Source organism: Lutra lutra, chromosome 11 (genome assembly GCF_902655055.1).
Source record: "Lutra lutra chromosome 11, mLutLut1.2, whole genome shotgun sequence".
NCBI lineage: Eukaryota > Metazoa > Chordata > Mammalia > Carnivora > Mustelidae > Lutra > Lutra lutra.
In genome coordinates this window covers 70,899,549-70,921,463 of record NC_062288.1, presented here as the reverse complement: position 1 = coordinate 70,921,463, position 21,915 = coordinate 70,899,549, and the positions used below count along the sequence as shown (strand labels likewise).

General features: G+C 39.4%; 1 protein-coding gene across 4 annotated transcripts in view; it reads left to right on the top strand.

The window, feature by feature from the left end:
* The window catches only part of DOCK4 (dedicator of cytokinesis 4), a 427,767-nt gene that overhangs the window by 331,354 nt on the left and 74,498 nt on the right, over positions 1-21,915 (top strand). For all 4 annotated transcript variants that reach the window (XM_047694527.1, XM_047694528.1, XM_047694530.1 and 1 more), the window contains exons 27-30: positions 7,385-7,479; positions 18,179-18,254; positions 20,057-20,157; positions 20,598-20,656. In XM_047694527.1, the coding sequence (XP_047550483.1) occupies positions 7,385-7,479; positions 18,179-18,254; positions 20,057-20,157; positions 20,598-20,656 (331 nt within the window). The remainder of the gene's footprint in view (positions 1-7,384; positions 7,480-18,178; positions 18,255-20,056; positions 20,158-20,597; positions 20,657-21,915) is intronic.

Genomic DNA, 21,915 nt, shown 5'->3' with positions numbered 1-21,915 from the left:
CTCTGTGGACTTGGGCCCTTATTGCTGTAGAATGAATTCCTGGAAATCAAACTATTGGATCACGGGATATATGCATTTTAAATCTTCCTTGGTACTGACATATTATACATTGAAATATTCTTTTTTTTTTTTAAAGATTTTATTTATTTATTTGACAGAGAGAGAGATCACAAGTAGGCAGAGAGTCAGGCAGAGAGGGAGGGGAAAGCAGGCTCCCTCCCTGCTGAGCAGAGAGCCAGAAGCGGAGCTTGATCCCAGGACCCTGAGATCATGACCTGAGCTGAAGGCAGCTGCTTAACGGACTGAGCAACCCAGGCGCCCTGAAATATTCTGATAAATATTTTTGTTGTTTATCTCTAGCATCACTGCTTTTTTCTTTCTTCCTATCAATTCAAAGAAAGATTTGGCCTAGCATTTCACAGTGGTTTTCTAAATGAAAACAAATTTTAAAAGTACAGAGTTCCCATATCTATTAAGGTTATTGGTGTTTTAACTCCATTCTTGCTTGAAGAATCAGGATGTCTCCAGTTACCGTTGGAGTGGCTTCTGGCATTTTGAACAGCATGCTTTTCCTAGGTCCTCAGGGGCTCTGTGCAAGTGGTTTGAGTCACAATGTCAACAGAACTATGTAGGAGCAAGGACCCGAGGGCTGGTACTCTGCATTGTGTAGTCCTTTCCTTCTGGGGACCATGGCAGTATTTTAGAAATGAACAAAAGCTAAGACTAGGAAGTGATTAGAGTTGTTTTTTTTTCCTCCTTCTGTAGTCAGTAATGTTTTATTATACACCCACCTTCTGCTGAGGGCTAAAGTTTTGTCCATATCCGTGGTATTTCTTGTACATGGAGAGCAGTGAGTCTCCTGTTCTTTGTTCATTGTGACTTTTCACATAGAACAGTGGGGATCCTGCTTTAAGCATGTGATTATACCTGTTCCGAAAGTGAAGTAAGGCACTATTACAGCCTTTCGTTGTCTCCCATATACTGGCCCCCAGCTTTGAAAAATCATATCTGATCAAGTCACAATCCAACTTTAAAAACCTCAGGACTGGGACGCCTGGGTGGCTCAGTTGGTTAAGCAGCTGCCTTCAGCTCAGGTCATGATCCCAGCGTCCTGGGATCGAGTCCCGCATCGGGCTCCTTGCTCATCAGGGAGCCTGCTTCTCCCTCTGCCTCTGCCTGCCATTCTGTCTGCCTGTGCTCGCTCTCTCTCCCTCTCTCTCTCTGACAAATAAATAAAATATTAAAAAAAAAAAAACAAAAACCTCAGGACTTCACGATACCTGTGGGACAAGGTCCAGTCTCTCCCAAGTCATCCCTGTCCTCAGTCTACCTTCCATCCTCATTATCCTTCACCCTCCTCCAAACCCCTTTCACAACAGCCACTTAAAATTACTTGCATATTCCTAACCAACTATACAGTTTTTAATTCCTCGGAATCATTTTTTTGTGTGTCCCCAAAATGCCTAGTCTACCATTACTCACTCACTTGAATTGCTTAATTTTACCCACTATTAATCCCTCCCTGGTTTTTTAGTTTATACTATAAAATCCAACTCAGGAATCACTTTCTGTACAAAGTATTCACAGAATATGGTGGCCCCTAGCCCCACTCTTTCCCACCCTCCCTGTTATCACCCAGTACTGCCTTCTAAATGTTCTTTCCTTGGATCCTTGATGACTGTGTTCTGTGAGAGTAGGGAACCCTGTCTTTGTGTCCTAAGCACAGAGCCTCAAACAATATATCTCTGTTGAATGAAACAATCCTCTTAGTAATGTCTGCATACCTCATAAATCATCTTTTTCTGTACAATTATTCCAATTTATAGCCTTTATTGTATTTTTTTTTAAAGATTTTATTTATTTGTCAGAGAGAGAGGGAGAGAGAGTGAGCACAGGCAGACAGAATGGCAGGCAGAGGCAGAGGGAGAAGCAGGCTCCCTGCTGAGCAAGGAGCCCGATGCGGGACTCGATCCCAGGACGCTGGGATCATGACCTGAGCCGAAGGCAGCTGCTTAACCAACTGAGCCACCCAGGCGTCCCGGCCTTTATTGTATTATTAAAAAAAAAAGTTCTCTAGCTCTTGAAGACTGAAGACCACTTGGGGGTTAGTGTTGCATAATATGCTTACATAGTCACCTTTAAGGTTATGAATTTCAATGTGATAATAATTATTAACACCCTTTAATTGAATTCAAACCCCATACCAAAGCTGTTACACATTTGAAATTTGTGGCAAGTTTTTAAAACAATATTTGACTATACTTTAAATCCTAAGTGAAGGAAATGTGTTCCTAGGAGGCTCTGTTCCCTTCCGTTGCTTTTGACATAAGGAGACCCAGTCATGGTCTGATGCTTTCTTTTCTTGAGTTCTTTTTTTTTTTTTTTTAAAGATTTTATTTATTTATCTGACAGACAGAGATCGCAAGCAGACAGAGAGGCAGGCAGAGAGAGAGAGGGAAGCAGGCTCCCTGCTGAGCAGAGAGCCCGATGTGGGACTCGATCCCAGGACCCTGAGATCATGACCTGAGCCGAAGGCAGCGGCTTAACCCACTGAGCCACCCAGGCGCCCCTTTTCTTGAGTTCTTAACTCATGTTTCATGAACTTGGAATTCTTCCTCCCGTGTCTCCCTAATTCTGTTGTATAAATTTCATTTCTGTCTTCTGCTACGCTGATACCACGGTATGCTGTGTAAACACCAAGCAGTTTTTGGTACAATACCGTCAGGAAATGAGTGTAAAACAAATTTCGTCCTCTCACCTAACTGCCTAAAAACCCCTAAAAACTGCCTAAAAACCCCTAAAAACTGCCTTACATTGCCCTCAGGATAAATTTCCACATCCCTTACCGTGGAGCGGGAATGAGATCTATTTACCTTTTTTTGATCTTCCATCCCCATTTCTCGCCACTCCCCATTGCAGTCCAGGCAACCCTGTGTTGTCTCTTGCCTTTAAGGCCTGCTGGTAGTCTTCCCTCTGCATGGAATATCTGGTCCTCAGACTTTGCCTCGTTTGCAGCACATGCATAGATCTGTGTGGTGTTTAGATTAACGTTCATCTCTCCCGCCAAACTGCACGTTCCCTGAAGGCAAGCATCCCGTTCAGATTGCTGTGGTAAGACATGTAGCAGACACTCCATAAGTAAATAAATAAATACATAAAAGAATTATCTTTTTGCATTCAAATAAAATAAAAAGAATGTATCTTACCCCACTAGGTGTCCCCAGTGTCTAACACAGAGCCTGGTACATAATAGAGCACTCAGTATTTATGAATGAATAAATGTTAGTGATGATTTCTAAAGTCATAAAAAATTGCTCTTGCTTTGTTTTCTGTTTGACTATGGGCATTCTTATTGTTTTGGTTTTCACATGATCTTCCTTACTTGAACCTCTTGCACTGAAGAAAAAAAGTGCTTCTATAAAGTACTACCTCGCTGTTCCTTTATCTATTTCAAACCCTGATCGGAATAAAAACAATAATGCAGTTAAGTTATCATGTTGTGCTATTTGAAGTAAACAAACAAAAAAAAGAAACTGTTCCCAGGCTACCAATTTTAAAGTAGCGGCACATGAAACACTTCCTTGTTGCTATCCAAACAAGAATATTATTTTAGTAATGTTCTTTTTTTAAATTATAGGCAAGATCTGTTAGTTATTGTTATGTGTGCAAAATAATTTCATATAGACATGCAAAAGCACACGTTCAGTGAAATGATCAGAGCTGAGAAGTACTTAGGGCAGACCAGGAAACCGCAGTGGATTTGAGGAGGGCAGGCAGCGGGTGTTGAAGAATCCAGCATTCAGGTATTAGTGCTTTAAAAGACTGGAACTGAGTTGGAATGAAACCCGTTGCATGGCAGCTGAGGGTAAATCCTTGCTGAGCTCTATCTCATAGGAGGGTCACAGTAGAAGGTGTTTATGTTACCCTCTGACAAAACATCGTCAGATTGCCACAGTGTGTTGGGTTCTATAAAGGTAGATGAAGCTTCCTTGCATGGATACCATAGAAAGCTATTTGAAAGACTAAAAAGTTTTCTTACGGGAAGCAAAGATTTATGTCACTACACGGGTGTTGGCCCAGTGTTGCACACCACCACACCTTTTATTCTGTGAGATTAGTGGGAATAAGAAAACAAGATGGCACCGAAACAGATGATCTGTGTCCAGCTCTTCCACCTGGAATAACTTTCCCTTTGACCCGAGCACTACAAAAGAGCAACCAAAGTTGTCAGCCCAGAAGATAGATGTCCTGCTTGTTTTTCAGACAATTCTGCCCCGTGTGGCTTCTTCTTCTTCTTCTTCTTCTTTTTTTTTTTTAATTAACGTATAATGTATTATCAGCCCCAGGGTTACAGGTCTGTGAATCGCCAGGTTTATACACTTCACAGCACTCACCATAGCACATACCTTCCCCAATGCCCTGTGCAGCTTCTGTCACTCTCTCCTACCTCCCCCCATACACACACTCCATTGCTAAGGGTGCTACCTCCAATTTCCAATTCTCTAAAAGTTTTGAGGGAAAATGATGAAATTTCAGTATTTTTTTAAAAAGATGAAATTTCAGTATTTTAGAAATTAAGCTATTCGTAAGTCATTGTGACCATAAGAAGTGACTCCCACCTTCATGATTTTTTTTTTAAACATCTATCTAATTTGAATCTCCCTGATGGCTAGTGATGATGAACATTTTTTCATGTGTCTGATAGCCATTTGTATGTCTTCATTGGAGAAGTGTCTGTTCATATCTTCTGCCCATTTTTTTTTATATGATTGTTTTGTGTGTGTTGAGTTTCAGGAGTTCTTTATAGATCCTGGATATCAACTTTTTGTCTGTACTGTCATTTGCAAATATGTTCATCATCACTTGCCATCAGGGAGATTCAAATTAAAACCACATTGAGATACCACCTTACACCAGTTAGAATGGCCAAAATTAGCAAGACAGGAATCAACGTGTGTTGGAGAGGATGTGAAGAAAGGGGAACCCTCTTACACTGTTGGTGGGCATGCAAGTTGGTACAGCCACTTTGGAGAACAGTGTGGAGATTCCTCAAGAAATTAAAAATAGAGCTTCCCTATGACCCTGCAATTGCACTACTGGGTATTTACCCCAAAGATACAGATGTAGTGTATCTACATCTATAAACATTGGGGTACAGTACAATGTTTATAGCAGCAATGGCCACAGTCACCAAACTGTGGAAAGAACCCAGATTCCCTTCAATGGGCGAATGGATAAGGAAGATGTGGTCCATATACACTATGGAGTATTATGCCTCCATCAGAAAGGATGAATACCCAACTTTTGTAGCAACATGGACGGGACTGGAAGAGATTATGCTGAGTAAAATAAGTCAAGCAGAGAGAGTCAATTATCATATGGTTTCACTTATTTGTGAGCATAACAAATAGCATGGAGGACAAGGGGAGATGGAGAGGAGAAGGGAGTTGAGGGAAATTGGAAGGGGAGGTGAACCATGAGAGACTATGGACTCTCAAAAACAATCTGAGGGTTTTGAAGGGGCTGGGGGTGGGAGGTTGGGGGAACCAGGTGGTGGGTATTGGAGAGGGCACGGATTGCATGGAGCACTGGGTGTGGTGCAAAAACAATGAACACTGTTATGCTGAAAAAAAAATTAAAAATTAAAAAAAAAAGAAAAACTGAAATAAAAGTGAAGTAATAAAGTGAAGGAAAAAAAAAATCTATCTAAGCAAGTGCAGCCAGATAGGAAACTGATTTCGGATATAATTCTTTCAAAGGTAAATTCAGACATCCATTTTTGCAGAGAGTATATATAGTCATTCTGGGAAACCGAAAAGAATGAACTGAAAAACTTTCTGGAATTAGTTTTAGAATGCATTAAGAAAAGTTTCTCACTGTTTTAGTATGATAATGACCTGCTTTCCACAAAGAGGGCGAGAATGTGAGGTGTTTCCCCAGATTGTCTGACCTGATGTAGAATTCATTTGGGAAACTCTGTCTGGTGATTCTGCCTACATGACAAAGATCTGTCTGGCCATGTAAAGCCAAATGACCCAGAGGGCGTATTTCCACACGGCACATAGTACATATCAACGTATATGTGTTGATGCCTAAGAAGCCAAAATAAATTCGTGTCAAAATATTTATGGATTTGATCAAAGCTGTTTGAGTATCTTTTAAAAAACCACATGCACACACACACACATACGCACGCACACACACATACACGCATACATGCACATACACATGCACACACACAGAGCTACCACGTGTTTCTTATATTTTCAGATTCTATCTTCTAATGATATGAATGACAACCATAATCTTGTATTCAAGCAGCTTACATGTTTAACATAATGTGTTGTTGGATTTCATAAATAAAACTCTCATGTGTTGGTTTTTGTTTTTTTTTTTTAAGATTAAGGAACACCATACTGTTGCCTTCCATCAGATTGGTAGAGAGATACATTCCTAGCACTGCTTAAGGTTATCAGCAAATCTTTATGTTTTCTAGTTAATAAATCGAAATACAAGCTAGATCGAGCCAATCTCTTTCTGATTGGGCATGCTTTATGTCGTTCAGTACATGTAGCATGGGGTCTCCTTGAGTCCCCGTTAAGTATAGTATGCTACAGCGTTTGAGGTGCTGTCAGTTGAAATGTATTGAAAAGAGGTATTTCTGTGTCTTGTAGTAGCTTCTTGTCAAGAGTGTTTCCAGGTGATCAATTGAAAGAGAACATCTCAGTAAATCCCATTGCCCTCTGGCATGACACCTCTGTGAAGAATTCCTTGACACCATCATAGCTACTAAGCACTCAGCACTGGGCTCAGCATAGCACACATCCTTCTTTGAGTGTCTTCTACATAGCACGCTCAGATGCTGTAAGCCTGCATTGATGCTGTATCCTCAGAATGCCCTCGAAGAAACATGGGTGTTCACCTAAAATGCTTTTTAATGAACAGAACTTCATAATTTTGACACCCACCTAAAAGGAAGAACTGTTTATTGTTCTCTCCATACGAAAAGTTCTGATGTAGAGGATGCTATAATAGTAGAAAGAATATATCTGTCTGCTAATCTTCAACTATCAGTTCCTCTTTATTTATAAAATCTAAATGTTTAGAGCTTGTGAAGAGGAACGAAAGCTCATCTCCACTGTGTATGAGAAGGAAAAGGAAAAGAGAACATTTGGGAAGGGTAGCAAGCTAGTTGGGTGGTGAGAAGGGGAAGGGTGATGATTCCTTCTCCCGGTGAATTAGGGAAGCATGACTTCCTTCTCTGTAGTTGCCTTGGAAATGGCAACAACGGTGGTGGGTGTGTGTGTGTGTGTGTGTGTGTGTGTGTGTGTGTGTGTACAGTTACAATAACTCAATAAAATGGTCTGTTTCCTCCCTATCCAAGGATTTCCTGCTACAGATATTTACTGTGTTCCGAATATTGATACGCCCAGAGATGTTTCCAAAGGACTGGACTGTTATGCGCTTGGTGGCTAACAAGTAAGACTTTTAAGATAACTGCAGCTTGTTATATGGAGGAGAGGAGGTACAAATGATTTTTCTAGTTTGCTCTCAAGTTGGAAAGTTTAAGTCCTGGGATTCTTGTTCTTTGTCTCTGAATTAACTTCTCCCATTCGAAAAATATATATATTACTATTTGTTTTAAACAGGTGAAACATTAACATAGTTCAGAAATCAAACAATATAAGAAGAGTGTACATTGAAAAATCCTCCTCCCACCTATTTTATTTATCCCTTATCCCCAGCCTATAGTTACCACTTTTATTACCTTCTTACATGACCTTCTGGTGTTCCTTTATAGAGAGGCTGGCAGGTAGCTTAATATATACACTATTTTGCATGTTGCTCTTTTGCTTAAAAATCCTGGCAGTCTTTCCACATTAATACGTAGAAAGCCCCTCATTCATTTATGTTCCTTTTTTTCTTTTATAGGCATATAATGTTCTGTTGAATTGGTGTACCATCATTTATTTAACCAGCCCTGTTGCTGGACACTTGGGAATTTTCTAATCTTTCTTAATTCATTTTAACTCAGCAGGATACATTAAGCATCTACCATGTGCTCAGCACTAGGAGTAAGATATGATCCCCAAGTTGGACACATGAAGATTGAAATTCCTTTTATATAGCCAAGAAATATGGCTAGTAGAGAGCCGAAAATAATGCTGTCAGCAAAATTTAGAACTAGAGAAGACATTCGGGGAGATATTGACATAAAATTGAATCTCTGAAGGTTGGCAAAATTAGCTTGTATTAGGCATATCCAGGGGGGAAAAAAAGATCAGAGTCAGTACTTGAAGGAGTAGGAGCCAAGAAAGGAGATTAGGCAGCAGCCTGAATGTCAGGAACCTTCCAGGAGAGTGTCATGGTGGAATCTGGTCTCACGCTTCCTGTCTTTGTCATCTCAGCATACAGAATGAAGGTGAAGTTCTTTAGGAAACTGGCCAATGTTTACTTCCACACTCATAATGTACCGTTTCATAAACATTCTTTCCTTCAAGTCTACATTTGCCTGCTTCTCCTTCCTCCTCTTGTCCAGCCCCAAACATCCTCATAGTAAAGATAAAGGTTGAATTCTCCAGGTATCTATCTGTAGACCAAAGATACCATATGTCCTCCCCAGATGCCAGGTATGATGGTGGTAAGAGCCCCAGGAATGTAGGGTTGGATTTTGATAAGACGCGCCTAATATGGCTTCTGCCGTGGTATACATTTATAGATGTGGAGGTGTTAAAACGAAGTGTTAAAAACTTGTGAAGTAACAAATAGTATAATATGGCATATTATATTTTACATAAGTACAGAAGCAGCTTTTCCATGTTCAGGACTAATTGAAACTCTCGAAATAGCTCTCTTTAGAATTTAGCATATTTAGTTGGATATCTGTGAGTAGAATCAAGTATCTTTTCATCTGGATATCCGGCTGCCATAGGTTTAAAGGGAGCTATTGGTCGTGAATCTGGCCTTATTACCAAAGATCTAACATTCTAGGTACGTGCAGAGGGCTCTGAAGTGGTCCAGGGAGCCAGTTGGGAAGAGGTCCAGGCTGCTGACATCACCATCACACAACATCATCATGTGGTCATTTTGCCTGCCCTGCGTGCAGAGGGATGTTTTGACTTGAATTAGAATATTCAATGGCAAAAATTCAAACCAAAAATAAATTTGACATTTTGTTCCTTATACACACAGGCTCTGCTCGAGCTTCCTGAAAACCGTGACCACAATGTGCCTTTTTTAAAATTAAACACTGTCTCTTTCTCTCTCTTTCTACCTACCTAAAAATCTCTACTCCATTTATGAAGATTCGTGGTCACACAAATGGGTTACAGACTTGGAAGAATAGATTCTGCTTTTGAGTAAATACATGATGTTCAAGATCTTTATCTACAGCGTTAACTAAACAGGAGCATGGGTTAGTTTAGGATGAGCTCTGTGTAATACGTCTAAACAGAAGATGCTCCCAAAGCAAACCCAAGAAAAAGACCATCAGCCTTTGCTAAATGCAGTAACATCATGCTCTTGCCACTCAAGTCGGTGCTGATAAGAAATGGGCACTGTTTTTCCACTGGTGATGTCAAGTCCGACCCAATTTGGAGAGAGGACTCCAGGGTCTGGTAGAGAACACCTGCCAAGTTGGAACAGACACTGTTCTGTGCTGCTCTGCTTCCCACTCTTCTCCCCATGCAAACACCCTAGCCATTTCTCATTCAAATTATGAAACCATGTAAGATTTTTCTTGCCTTATGAATGCAGTATTTTCTAGAATATACTAGAAATCCATAAAAAATATTAGCTACTAGTATACTGGTAAAAAGGTAAATTTCTGAAAGGTGTTAAAGATATTTGAAATATGTTAAAGAACAGGGGCGCCTAGGTAGCTCAGTTGGTTGAACATCCAATTCTTGACTTTGCTCAGGTTGTGGTCTTGGGATCAAGCCCTGCTTTGGCTCTGCTCAGCAGGGAGTCTCCTTCTCTCTTTCCCTCCCCCTCTGCTCCTCCATACCCCCTGCGCGTGCGTGCACGCTCGCGCACACACACACACACACACACTTGGGTGCACTCTCACCCACTCTCTTTCTCTCAAATAAATAAATAAAATCTTTTTTAAAAATGTTAGCATACATTGAAAAGAAAACATTATCATTTGCTAAACTGTAGAAGCAAGTTGCAGGGCTAGATCCACATCTCTGAAGCTTACCACCTTTCTTCCATGGTGCTTTCTTAGACAAACATTTGATCAGGGCCCCTCAAAGAGGCATTTTTACCCAAACTCCCACTTTTACTGCCCACTTTGTACTTAATACATGTCAAACTGATAGTAACTAGCTGAAAAGTCACCACTGCCCTACCCTTAAGTGCAACTGAATAGCTCACCCCTCAAAATATGTATTCTTTGATGTGTTGGTCCTTTCTTCCCATTTGAAGTAGGTTAAAAGCCTTTAATTTTCATCTGTAAACTATGTTGTCCCAAGTCCTGTAGCTTGCCTGCTTTATGTGAAGTCCTACCAAAAGCTGTGACCAGACACTTGATGATTAGTATGGTCTTATGTTTATTTCCACCTGAATGTCCAATATTGGACAACACGGTAAGTCTGTCCAGCCTAACTTGCTCAAGGATGAGACATGTGTCTCTCTTGCTTGTGTGCAAAGCTATGTTATGCCCACTGTTAAGTTCTTGGTAGATGTTTCTGATGAGAACAACTGCTCAATTTGAGAAAGAAGGAACATAAGGGAGATGAAAATTAAGTACCAAAAATACAGGACACTTTGAGACGAGCTTCTCTCCACCCCCTTCCCATACACATTGCAAAATATAGTACAAAAATAAAGTCACAGCTTTATACATTTTCAAAGAGATAAATCTTATAACAGACTTGCTTACTGAGGAAGGTAAAATCTTCTGGCCTTACAGTTGGAAGTTCAGACCCTTATTTTCTTTATCTTGTGTGCATGTTGGTTTCAAATATAGCATACATTTTCTTTTGTGCTTTTTCTCACCAAACACTGAATTATGTAATTGACTATTACCTTCAACTAATTTAGCTTTCAAATGAGAGGAGTGTAGCAAATAGGTAATTTATGGATCCAAAGATTCTTAGGGAAGGTCATTCATTTATTTACTGACCCATCGATTCAGCAAATATTTTTGCAGTGTCTAAAATATAAAATAAATGCCGTAAAGATAGAGCATAGTTCTTTGAAGATGTTTATGAAAGAAAATTTGTTCTGAACTGGGATTGGAAGCCTCTTTCATTAGGAAATAAAACTTGAGCTGAACGCCAAAAGAGGAGTTAACAGGCAGACAGCAAAGGAAGAGTGTTCTTATCAGCAGGAATAGCTTATACAAGGGCCCTGTGGTCAGAGTAAATATGGCACATTCAAGGAACTGAAAGACTGTTAGTGTGGCTGGAACATGAGGCAAGAAGGAACCTGTAACGATGGTTAGAAGAGGAAGACGGGGCCCAAATATTAGGGAGTAGAGAAGCACTGAAAGAAACCAAGAAGAAGGCACTTGGTTAAGCATCTGCCTTTGGCTCAGGTCATGATCCCAGGGTCCTGGCATTGAGCATCACATGGGGAATCCCTGCTCAGTGGGGAGTCTGCTTCTCCCTCTCCTACAACCCGCCCCAACTTGTGTGCGTGCTCTCTCTCTCTCTGAAATAAATAAGTTTTTTGTGGGGGTTTTGTTTGTTTGTTTGTTTGTTTTTTAGAAAAGAGGGAGAGAAAAAAAAAAAAAAAGAAAGGAGGGAGAGAAACCAAGAAGGACCAGTTAGGAGCTTAATACAGCAATCCAGATAAGATGTTAGTGGCTTGAACAGGTGGATTACAGTGAATGTAGTAAGATGGATATTGAAGATCAAGGTAACATAACTTGCAGATGACTGGATGTGGATGGCAGAGAAAAAAAATGGAAGATTTGCCTTTAGAATTTTGGCCTTAACAGAAGGATGAATGGTGGTGCCATTCACTTGGGTGGGGAGATACCAGAGGAGAAGCTTTGGGGGTGGGGCAGGTGAAGAATCTTGGGTAAAACAGGAGTTTGGAATGCTCCTAGATTATCTTAGTGGAAACAGAAGAGGAAGCTAAACCTGCTTACATGGAGCTGAGAGGAAAGGTTAGGGCTAGAGATGTGCCTTAGAGGGTCACCAGCCTATAGATGATATTTGAAGCCATGGCACTGAATGAGAGCACCTGGAAGAGAGCAGATTAAAAAGAAAAAAGTACTTAGGACGGGGCTGTAGAGCATGGTGTCATTTTAACGGTCAAGACATGGAGAAGCATCTAGCCAAAGAGACTGAAAAGGAGCAGACCATGATTTAAGATGACACCCAGCAGAGTATCATGTCCTGCGAAGAAGGTATTTCATGAGGGAAGGAGTATCAAGAGCTGCTGGAGGTTGGAGATGATGAAGACTGACAGTTGCCCCCGGATCTGGCAGTGTAGTGGAGATATGGATGACCATGACATGGGCTCTTCCAGGGCACTGATGGAGGAGGAACCCTTCTTAGAGTGAATTCAAGAACAGCTAGGAACTGAGAAAGTGAAAACAGCTCTTTAGAAGTTTTGCTGTGGAAAGGAGCAGAGAAATGGGGATCTGGAAGGAGTTGAGGGACGAGGACTCTTTTTAAGATATGCAATAACATAGTATTTTGGCTTACAAATAGGAATGGCTCAGCAAAGACAGAAGTACTAATGCTACTGAAGAAAACAGGAATAAGTGAAGGAACAAGTTGGGTGGGGGAAGGGAGTGGGGTTGGGACAAGTGCAGGATTGCAGTGTGCCTGTTGAGAACTGCCTGTTCCCTGTGCATGAGCAGCTTGCACTGCAAAGGCAACCAACCACATCGGCATGCACTTTAGTTTAGCTGGCATTGCTTTTTGCAGTAAAACTTTCTCAATGAAAGAGGTGCCACACTTAGAGTAGTCTGATCTTATGCACACAAAGAAAGCTTGGTCTTAGCTAGGACCGATGGCCCAGGAACAGGAGGGAAGACAGAATATGCGATGAAAAGTTTGGAGGTTGAGCAGCTAATCTGCTGAGTACCCATCAACACCGCTAACCCCTCTTTTTTGCTGTAGCTGGTGGTGTTTTTCTATTAGGGTAATAATCCTTGAACAAGTTTACTGTCTAGGGAGAGATAAGTTACCGATTTTTACCCAGACTATCCATTACTCAGATGAATGTGCCAAACTTAAATAGCGACAGCTAATATTTACAAGAACCTCCCGCGTACTCCATGTCCTGGTGAGTTGTGAGGAGCTGGTAGGAAGAATGAATCCAGGAATGAAAGGCTTCCTTAAGATCTGAGCCTGATGGGCTAAAACTGAGCCCGTTGACACATGAGTGACTTTCTGCTGGTACTGCTCATTGGAGAAGGTCAAGGGAGTTTTTAAAATCCCTAAATCTCTCTGTTTCAGTCTTTTCTTGTTCTTCCTCACCCACGCGGCATGCTTCCTTGACTAAAAGCACAATCACTCCATTTCCTGCTTCCATTTTGGCTTACGCTGTGCCCTCCTCTTGGAGTGCCTTCAGTCCGTTCTTCAAAATAGCTTTTAAAAAGGCATAAAATGTTTTACCAGCTTCTCATTTTAGAATTACCTAGTACGCAAATAAGTACAACAAAGTGTAGGTTTGGATATAGTGGTGAGGCTACAGTCATTCAGTAAAACTGACTGTGGGCTAGGTGCTTGGTGAAGCTGTGGTTAACAAGGCCAGATCCCCCAAAGTCACTGCTCTCCAGGTTCCAACCCTTGGCTGTCTTCTCCTCCATCTGTGACACAATCCCCAGAATGAGACAGGGTGATCACATGCATTAGAATCGTCCCATTCGGGGTGCCTCGGTGGCTCAGTGGGTTAAAGCCTCTGCCTTCAGCTCAGGTCATGATCCTGGGGTGCTGGGATCAGGCCCCGAATTGGTCTCTCTGCTCAGCAGGGAGCCTGCTTTCCCCCCCAACCCCCTCTCTCCCCGTCTACTTGTAATCTCTCTCTGTCAAATAAATAAAGAAACAAAAAAAATCTTAAAAAAAAAAAAAAAAAAAGAATCGTCTCATTGGGCTGCCTCTGGAGCTCACCAGGCCATTGGCGGTGGTAAGGCCCTAAAGTCTTAGAAATCCTCCAGGTGATTTTGTCAATCACTCTAAAGCTTGCAGACTGCTAGCTTAGATCAGTTCCCTGAATGACCTTCAAGGACTTGCCATTGCCCCCAGTGTCTTTGTGTTGATTTCTCCTACCCCTATTCATCCACCAGGTTGTAGGGAAGTTGTTGTTCTCCATGATTAGAATTCCATAGGTTTTCAATGTGTAAACATTAGTCTTGTTGAAACCCAGTTTCTCCACAAACTGCTTTTCCGAATCCAGGTATAATCTGTGGAGGTGGCTTTTTGCTTAAGCATGTTATCAGGTCCAGGTAGTTTACCACAGACAAATTAAAGTAGATGAGATTTCAATAGCAGGGAGATATCCTTGCTTCAGAACTTTTTAAAGGCCCGAATGAGGTGGCAGCTGAAATCTTGAAGCAAAAACTTCGATTTCCTGTGCACCAGTTCCTCTTTCATGTGCAAATTTTGTGGTGCTGTGCCCATAGATGAAGGTTGTTGGAAGTCATCCTTGTGCCCACACTTCTGTGGCAGCCATCAGTCATTTGACCATTTGTAGTAACAGATTGCAAAGTTTTCTTGGCTATGGAAGTGGAGTGTTGAGATTTGAGATGTCCTTATATTCAGAAACTAAGTCATGAGTAAAAGAATAAAACCAAAGGAGTCACATGGTTTTGGAAAAACTGGAACACATAAAGAAAGATTCCTAAACACCCCAGGTATTGACCACAATGAAGGAACAATAATGTACAAATGCCTTTAGATGGCTTGGAGACCTGTGTGCCCGGATCCTGACTCAGTGCTGAGTTACTGTACAAAGCTCTGGGAGCTGCCTCCGTGACTTGGCTGAATGTTATAAGCATAAATGCAAAGCATTTGAAGTAGACTCACTTTAGGTCCTTCTAGTTCTGAGAAGTCTTGTTTTTGGAGGTCTCACCTCTCAACATATCAAACATATTAAATAGACCCACACACCACATTTTACTGAAGAGAGAAAGTGAAAAGCAATTTTTACATTTTGCTTTTTAAATTATTGGCCTATGAGTGAGTCATTTAACTCGATTTGCTTGTGATTTCTCAGCATTTCTGTATGTTTAGGAATTCCTGTGAAGTTGTAAAAGGTAACCTATCCTTTTTTTTTTTTTTTAATAGATGTCGCCTAAATATGAAACTGGACAAGCAATGAAATAAGTAATGTTGTATTCTGTGGACATATAATGAACTTAATTTTAGTTGTTATTTTGCAGTTTTAATTTTTGGTCCCATAACATTTTTTCAGGTCTTTGCATTTTCCAAAGCTCCTCCAAAGATCATGGGTCCTATGCCCTGTACCTCTTGGTGCCTAAGGATGACACCACCTTGGTGAGAGGATGAGGTGTTCAATCTAGAACAAGGACTGCATTCCCCATTTAAGAACTACCAAATATAATGACTGGCATAGAATTCTAGAAGCCAGGAGAATGTGAAGCAGAGTTTGTTGGAATGTTTTTCTGGCTTAGGCCTCCGGAGAGCCTTGCTCTTCAAAGGGTGGACCAAGGATGACCAGCAAGAGCATGCCCTGGAGCTTGTTAGAAATGGCAGGGTCTCAGGCCCCACCTTAGGCCTACTGAGGCAGAAGCTGAATTTTAACTAGATCACCGGGTACCCACTAAAGTCTGAGAAGCACTGCTTTGTCTAGAGAAGTGGTTCTCGGTTCTGGGTGTACCTAAGAATCACCTGGGAGTCCTGACACTCCTGCTGTCCAGGCTGTACCCCAGTCCATTCATTAGCATCTCTGGGAGTATCTCTCTGTATTTTAAAGGCTCCTGGGTGATTCCAGAGAGCCCCTAGTTTAAGACTCTCTGGGTGACAATAAGGCCACAGAGGCTCCATATTTTTTTACCATCGAGCACAGTTCAGGAAGCTGTGGATGTTGTTTGTGTGTTTGGGACCCAACATATAAATAACAAATGGGTCATCTTTGCTGTGGACTAACCTTCTTACTTGGAAGGTTGAATGTGTTGGCTGCTTTCCAAGACATTAGGCCCAATAGTCTAAATCCCTGTTTCACTACCACTGGATGCTCATCCAGTTATGGTTATGGGCCTGCTACGGTTATGGGCCAGAAAGTGGTCTTTTTATGTGATACTCAGGCATAGTGGGACTGTGTGTATTTCTCCACTGAATACCAAAGCAGAACATTTGTGCTTAGAACCCTGTTAAGGATGAACTACTTTGTCCTTGCTAGCATTCCATTATCTGATAATTAAGCTTTAGTTTCATAATGTAAGTTTTAGAGAAACTACTTTGGGAATTTTATGATTTCTTCAGTTATCATCATTGATTTTGCTAGTGGCTATGGAAAATTGGCACTTTATACTGTTACTTGCAGGTGATTTATCTCTTTAATAGGATATTCACTGATGATGTCTCCTGTTTGGGGTGGGAGCTGGAGATACCACAGGACTTTTCATTTTCATGGGCTTTGCTTATACTTAACTTTCACAGTAAGATTCTTTGAAAGATGTAATTGACATATGTAAAATGTACATGCTTCCTCATGATAGAGCAGATGCCTGAGGAATGGTGGTTTTTCTTCTCCTTCCCTTTCTTTACCTTGAGCTATTCTCATTCAGTCATCCAACCACTTAGTCTCATTAATATTCCCCTATCCCAGGAAAAGGCTATCATAGTGAATTTTCCAGCAGATATCGATAATGAACCTTTATGTCTTTCAAAGACTGTAAATATTCTTCTAATTAGTAAATATCCCTCTAGTCCAGGTTTTACCAATAAGATAATCAAGGTGTGAAGTCGGTGGGGTGTTTTGTTTTATTGGCAGTCATGTGCTGAGAACTAAAGTCTCACAAACACTCCCCTGGGCATGCGTCTCAGCAGAGGCCGAGGAGGTTTTCAGGATCAACCATATATATACCATTAGTATATAATATTTTGGAGAATGACCTGTGTTGTTTCAGTGTAATGCTGTATGTAATATTAAACGAACCAGTTCGATATGCATTCAGTTTTGAGTGTTGATTCATCTTTCCCTAATTTCTCCAGCCCTGAGATGCCCCATTCTCTGAATGACCTTACCACCCACTAGCAGTTTCACACAGCTTAGTGCTGGATTATAGACAATTTCACAGTCTGTAATGGTTTCTTTCGTGGCTTCTGTCACCAGGAGAGAGGGAGTCTGCCTTCCATAGCTCTTGCCTGCCCCATAATACCTTAAACGGGGGAGAACAGAGAGAAGATCTCTCATAAATTCTCAATATATTCTATCATTTCATCCATTTTATCTTTGGGCTCCAGTTTCTTGTTCTGTATTTTTTTTAAGTGTGGCTTTCTTCCATGTTAATCAAATGTGGAATATTAAATTTGGATTAATCATTTTGCTTTGTTCATAAGTTAATAAAAGCATTATAAAACATCAGGAGATTGATATATTTCTGCCCGAGTCATATGAACTCATAGATCTGGGTATCATTAACAAAGAACCCAACTTCAGTGATAGATTTTTTTTTTTTTTTTGGCCTGGTGTTCCTTTTTCCTGTTTCAAATGCAAGTCATCTAAGATTGTTTCACGTTGGGGACACTTGGCTGGCTCAGTCTGTAGAGCATGTGACTCATGATCTGGAGGTAATGAGTTCAAGCCCCATGTTGAATATAGAGATTACTTTAAAGTAAATTTTAAAAAGTTAGCACATGGTATTCAAGTAATATTGTTCCACATGCTTCCTGAAGGTTTTCTTTTCTTTTCCTTTTTTTAAAAGTATGTATGTATGTATTTATTTATTTATTTATTGGGGGGGGATGGGGTGGGGAGCGGAGCAGAAAAGCAGAGGGAGAAGGAGAGGGAAAGAATCCCAAGCCGACTTCACACTGAGCACGGAGCCTGACACGGGGTTTGATCTCAGGAGCCTGAGATCATGACCTGAGCTGAAACCAAGAGTTGGATGATTAACTGACTGAGCTACGCAGGTGCCCCTGAAGGTTTTCTCCTTCTACCTTAATTGTTTTTTATTCTTATCTAATAAATAATTTTCACTAATGCAAAGTTTCCAATTTAAAATATTCTCTCTTTTTTTTGTCACTAGTGTTATTATTACAACAGTTCTGTATCTGTCTGATGCACTTCGTAAGAACTTCTTAAATGAAAACTTTGATTATAAAGTAAGTATCCATTTGGATGACTCTCCTGCCTGAGCTGAGATCTTTCACCTTGTACTTGAGGAAATCACCTAACATATTTTCTTTCTCTTAATAATAGGAAGACATATTTATTCCACCTACCCCAAATTAATCTTGGGCTATATTACCTTTCATGATGAATATTAGAAGTTTTCATTATATTCGTGAACAAGATAGGGCTATAATCATGCTTATCAACCTAGTGGAATCATAGTGCCTAAGAGGACATAGTTTCTTGTTGTTACAATAAATTTTCATTCTTCTTTCTTGTACGGTCCTCATGTGTGACAAAGGGAACTTAGAATATATGTTTTTAAGACTTTTTTAAAGTAGAGTTTATATGAAGAAAATGTTTACAAAGTAAATGCTTCAGTTCCTTTACTTCTCCATCATCACATTTTTTTTAGAATGAATTAATGAAAAGAAACAAAATAAAAGATTGGTAAAATTCTTTAAGGCAGAACTATCGGTACATCTATAATATAATTTGATATGCCTAATAATTCTTAATATACTATTTTTTAAATGGAAGATGATAAATGGTAAACAAGGATGGGCAATGCCTATTTTGGCTTCCCTTCTTAATGATGTTTTCAGGTTTTGGCATCTGTATTTCCTATTCTTTTTAAATAACATTTTTCATACTCAACATTGAATAAACTGTCCCTATTGGATAACTAGAAAATACAAAAAAAGCACAAATCAGTGAAAACCAATGGAATTTAAAGTTTGTATACTATGTCTTTATATCATCCCATACAATAATAAATATATGAAAATTTCATGATTACAACTCTGCTTTTTAATATTTAGTTGTTTCTGCTATTTTATTCTTAGAAATTACTCTATGTGCCTTCTTACAATATAAGATTTGGCATATATCCTTAATTATTTTTTGGATATATTTATAAGTGGAACAAAGAGTTAAGGGTTATGCCAATTATATTTGATTTCCTATATATCTACCAACCTAAAATTATTGACTAAAATTCATATTTCGGTTTAGTTTAGTTTGTGAAGTATCTGTTCTTGACTTTTTTCATTATTTTGCTCATTCTTATATTTTTTGCTTATAAGAGCTCTTTATAAATAGAAGATATTAATTCTTTATGATGTTTCTCCTTATTATTTCCAATTTTACTCTCCTTATTATTTCCAATTTTATAATTTCCAATTATGTCCGTGAAGAAGTAGTTTCCTTCCATTATGTCATATGTTTTTGGTTAAGTTTATTTCTGGGAATTTTATTCTGATCTCTTTCTGGTGCTGTTTTTGGTATAAGAAACCTTAAACTCAAAAGATTTGTCTGGGCAGGGAATTTTTACATACTGTCTGAATTTAAAGCAATTAGCATACCCAGAGAAGTGTACGCCTTTTTTTTTTTTAAATTCTCCATTAAAAGGACTTCCAAAAATGAATTCTCACAGGAATAAAATAACCCAACTTATACCTCACACATATTATAAGAGAAACAAAGGATTTAATATACACCAGGGACCTTAAGAAACCTGGGGTATGGCCCGGAAGCAGTATAGAAATAGATAGTATTTATTTGCTTTCCCTCTTTGTTACAGCAAATTTCAAGCATATGTAAAAGCAGAGAGATTAGTGTGATGAACTCTCGTGTACCCGTATCCAGATTAAACTATTATCCACATGGGGCCAACCTTACTTCAACTCTACCTCCATCCACTTACCACTTTCGAAGCAAATCCAAGATATGTCACTTAATCTGTAAATATTTTTGTAAACTATAGCATTTAAATGTTTTGTTCTTGTTTTAGATTTGGGATTCTTACTTTTACCTTGCCGTCATTTTTATCAACCAGTTGTGTCTTCAGTTAGAGATGTTCACACCTTCCAAAAAGAAGAAGGTGTTAGAAAAGTAAGTACCAATGTATAATTGGGTGGGGAATATGAGGCAAATCGAATGTTGTGCCTTTAAGAGGGCGTTTGGTTTAAATGATTCATAAATCAGATATCCGTAACTGGAAATGACATTAAAGAGGCAATGAGCAAGAGGACAAGCAGTCTTTTCTGGAAATTTTGAACTAACTCATACTTTTTTTGGGGTGAGGGAGCTCCATCTTTCAGAAATCAGTGTATTATAGTAGCAAATTAATAAGAGGACAAATCTATTTCATTAAAGGATTTGTATAAGGATTTGCATTAGAAGCATCAAGACATCTACATTAAATATCTTTAATTACAAACATAGTGTCTTTTAATTCAGAAGAGACAAAAATACTTCTCTGTCCCAAAGAGACACAAATACTTCTTCGTTTTGAAGACTTTGTATCAGGTTTGCTTTCTGTTTTATTTCAGGTATGGTGACATGCGCGTCACAATGGGTTGTGAAATTTTCAGCATGTGGCAAAACCTAGGTAAGTAATGGAAAGAGAAGCCACCTCCATTGTGCAGTTTGTCACTGTACTTTTAAGTGTATAAATGAAGAAGGACAACTTATAAGTGATAGTGTTTAAATCAGTAAAATCATCCTTAGAAAGTAATTGATATTTTGGCATTGAATATGGTTATAATTAACTTTTTAAAATTGGTATCTGTCTGAAAAATCATCTTACCTTTGTGTTTCATTATTAATGAATGATAAATTTTATTATCTAACATTGCTCCAATAATACACACATGTTTAGTAATGAGCTAACCTTTCAGAATTTGGGATTGTAACAACTCAAAATTTCTAGAACTCTGAGCTGAGTCTATGAATCATAACAGATTTAGAATTAAATTTATGAAACACTGACTTGCGCACCAGTACTCTTAAAAACACCATGGACCTATATCATAAAGAGTATAGACGAAGGATTTTAAAGCCTCTGCAGTGGCTAAGAAACTATTAGATTCAATTTGGTTAATCCGACACAGCAGAGAGAGCGTACTGCTCCGGCAAATTGATGACCCAGACCTGGCTGCATGGAGAAGAATAATATTTGGAAAACAGATTGTTTTACAATCGCATTGGTATAGGGTTTCTTTCTAGAGATTCCAACTTATTTAATTTTGTATGCTAACTATGCAAGTTTATAGCATTCATTTACTATTACTGCATGGTAAACTTCTTATGATTCATTAAAGTGATGGGCCTACTTGAATATGTAATGATCTAAAAGTATCTTTCCTCTTGGACTCATCCAAGTACAACTTGGAAATGGCAGGATTTGTTTTCTGTAAATGAAAATAGAACCATTAGCGTTTTACTTCCATTTATTTACAGAGTGATTTTTGACCAACATATCATAGCAATATTCATAGCAATTTGAGGAAGCCTTGTTATATAAAACTGAGCCCAGTGTTCGGTACTTGCTGGTAATTTCAGAAAATAAAAGTGAGTTGGCATCTTGAAAGCAACCTCCTACTGTCTAAGGCCAGCCAGCAGTCCACAATGTATCTTTAGAGTCAGCCCAAAAAGAGCAGGAGTTTGTCTTATTTGAAGAGTACTCCTTTCAGTCTTTAGGTTTTGTTCATTCTCTGTGTTGTTTTTCAAAGCCCTGTAGTGTCCATACTGCATTTGGCATTAATTTAACAAGATGTTATTATGCCAGTACTCTTTAGAACATTGGTTCTCATATAAGCCAGCAGCAACAGCACCTGGGAGCTTGTGAGGAAGGGAAATCATCTGGCT